Consider the following 1,903-nt stretch of genomic DNA (forward strand, 5'->3'; position numbering starts at 1 on the left):
AACAAATGGACAAAATATGGCTGGTGCAATTTGGGGCTCAAGTTAGCCATGCTGAGACTGAACACAGGTGGGCCAAATGATGATTTGAACAAGTAGACTGGTTTTGTTAACATGGAGGTCCAAAAGGAGCCGGTAGACATTTACATTTTTGCATACTATCAAGATGGCATTTACAAACTATATTTAAGAAATCATGAAAAGTGCCACAGAAAAAGAGTTCTTTTGATACAATATGAAGCATTACATATATCATGACTATCCTTGTATATCAGAAAATTGCCATGATATGAAATATTTTTTCAGGGTACATCATTGCTGATTCTTTAAAAGGTATTTTCTGGAGTCAAATTGTTCTGCCTGTGAAGTAAGAAATGTTTTTGCAGCTGGCCAAAGGAATGCTTTATTTCTTTCTAACGGGACTTGGGATTGTAGGGAACATCTCTGTTTTTGTGCATTATATATGCAGTTTTGGGGGAGGCACTGAGAAGATATCTATACAATTAATTCTCATCGATGTGGTTTTTACAAATATCATAATGCTTCTTTCCAAAGGATTGCCAAGGACAATAGCAGCTTTTGGTTTGAGAAACTTCCTAGATGATATAGGCTGTAAGACGGTTGTTTATCTGGAGAGGTTGTCCAGAGGCCTTTCAATGTGCACTAGCAGTCTCCTTACAGCGATCCAGGCCATCATTATTAGTCCCGGAGTCTCTGGATGGAGGAGACTCAAGCTGAGTTCTGCAAGGCACATCCTTCCCTTCTTGCTGTTCTTTTGGATCCTCAACTCCTTGATTAGCATGAACTTGTTAAATTCCACCACAGATGCCAGCATAAACACATCACAAAGTAATAAAAATGACTACTATTGTAATGTTGTACTAGAAAATCAGAAAGTAAACAGCATTTTTCTCACTCTCATGGTTGTGAGAGATGTTGTATCTCAGAGCATCATGGGTGGAGCCAGTGGCTACATGATATTTCTTCTCTACAGGCACCACCAGCATGTCCTCTACCTTCACAACTCCAAGTTTCTCTACAAAACTCCTCCTGAGATAAAAGCTGCTCAAAGTGTTCTCCTTCTGATGATTTGTTTTCTTTTCTTTTATTGGACAGACTGCTTGATTTGTTTATATTTAACTTTTTCCTTTGAAAGTAATTCTATAATAGTATACATTCAAGAGTTTTTGACCCTTGGGTATGCAATTCTCAGCCCCTTTGTGCTGATTCACAGAGATGGACATCTGTCTGAATATTGTCATGCTCAGTGAAGGAGAAAGACATTCAGAAAATCTGTGTTTGTTTTATCTTTTTAGTAAGTTTGAAAAAACTTGTAGTCATATAATGTATGTAAAAATGAAATAAAATAGAAATATTTATTATCAATCTTCTTATTAGTCTGCAGCCTTGAGGTGACTGACACACGGCTCATAGACAGTAGAGTGAAAAGAAGCCTTATTCTACACTCTGCCATCTTTAAGAAGTAGCATTCATTGTGAGCCTGGTCTTTCAGGATCACCATTTCAGTAGTATGGAGCAGGACAACAATTTCATGAATCTTATTAAAGTTAATAGTACATCATGAGTTTTTTTTTTTTTAATTTTTTGCCAGAACTTAGCTTTCTTATGAAGTAGAAAGAGGATGTGGGGAAGATTAGTAGAAGCAATTGTGAGTTACTTTTTTCCTCTGTGAAAAGAGATAATGCAATTCTAGAAATTGAAATCATGGTTTTATGGTTAAGAAATTGAAATCATGTCTTTATTGCACCTAGAATAGTGCTATGCACAGAGTGGATACTTAAATTGTTGTAGTTTTTAAAAAATAGTGTTAACTGTTAAAATTTGTGCTTATCTTTAAGACTGACTGAAGTATGTAATTAATTTTAAGTTACTTGAAAACTTATAT

General features: G+C 35.6%; 1 protein-coding gene across 1 annotated transcript; it reads left to right on the forward strand.

The window, feature by feature from the left end:
* Positions 1-350: 350 nt before the first annotated feature.
* LOC109680724 (vomeronasal type-1 receptor 4-like) lies at positions 351-1,268 on the forward strand. Its single transcript, XM_020155432.1, has one exon. It carries the CDS (start codon positions 372-374, stop codon positions 1,266-1,268), a length of 897 nt encoding a protein of 298 aa, XP_020011021.1. The 5' UTR covers positions 351-371.
* Positions 1,269-1,903: the final 635 nt, after the last annotated feature.

The sequence above is a fragment of the Castor canadensis genome, chromosome 8 (genome assembly GCF_047511655.1).
Source record: "Castor canadensis chromosome 8, mCasCan1.hap1v2, whole genome shotgun sequence".
In the NCBI taxonomy this organism is placed as follows: domain Eukaryota; kingdom Metazoa; phylum Chordata; class Mammalia; order Rodentia; family Castoridae; genus Castor; species Castor canadensis.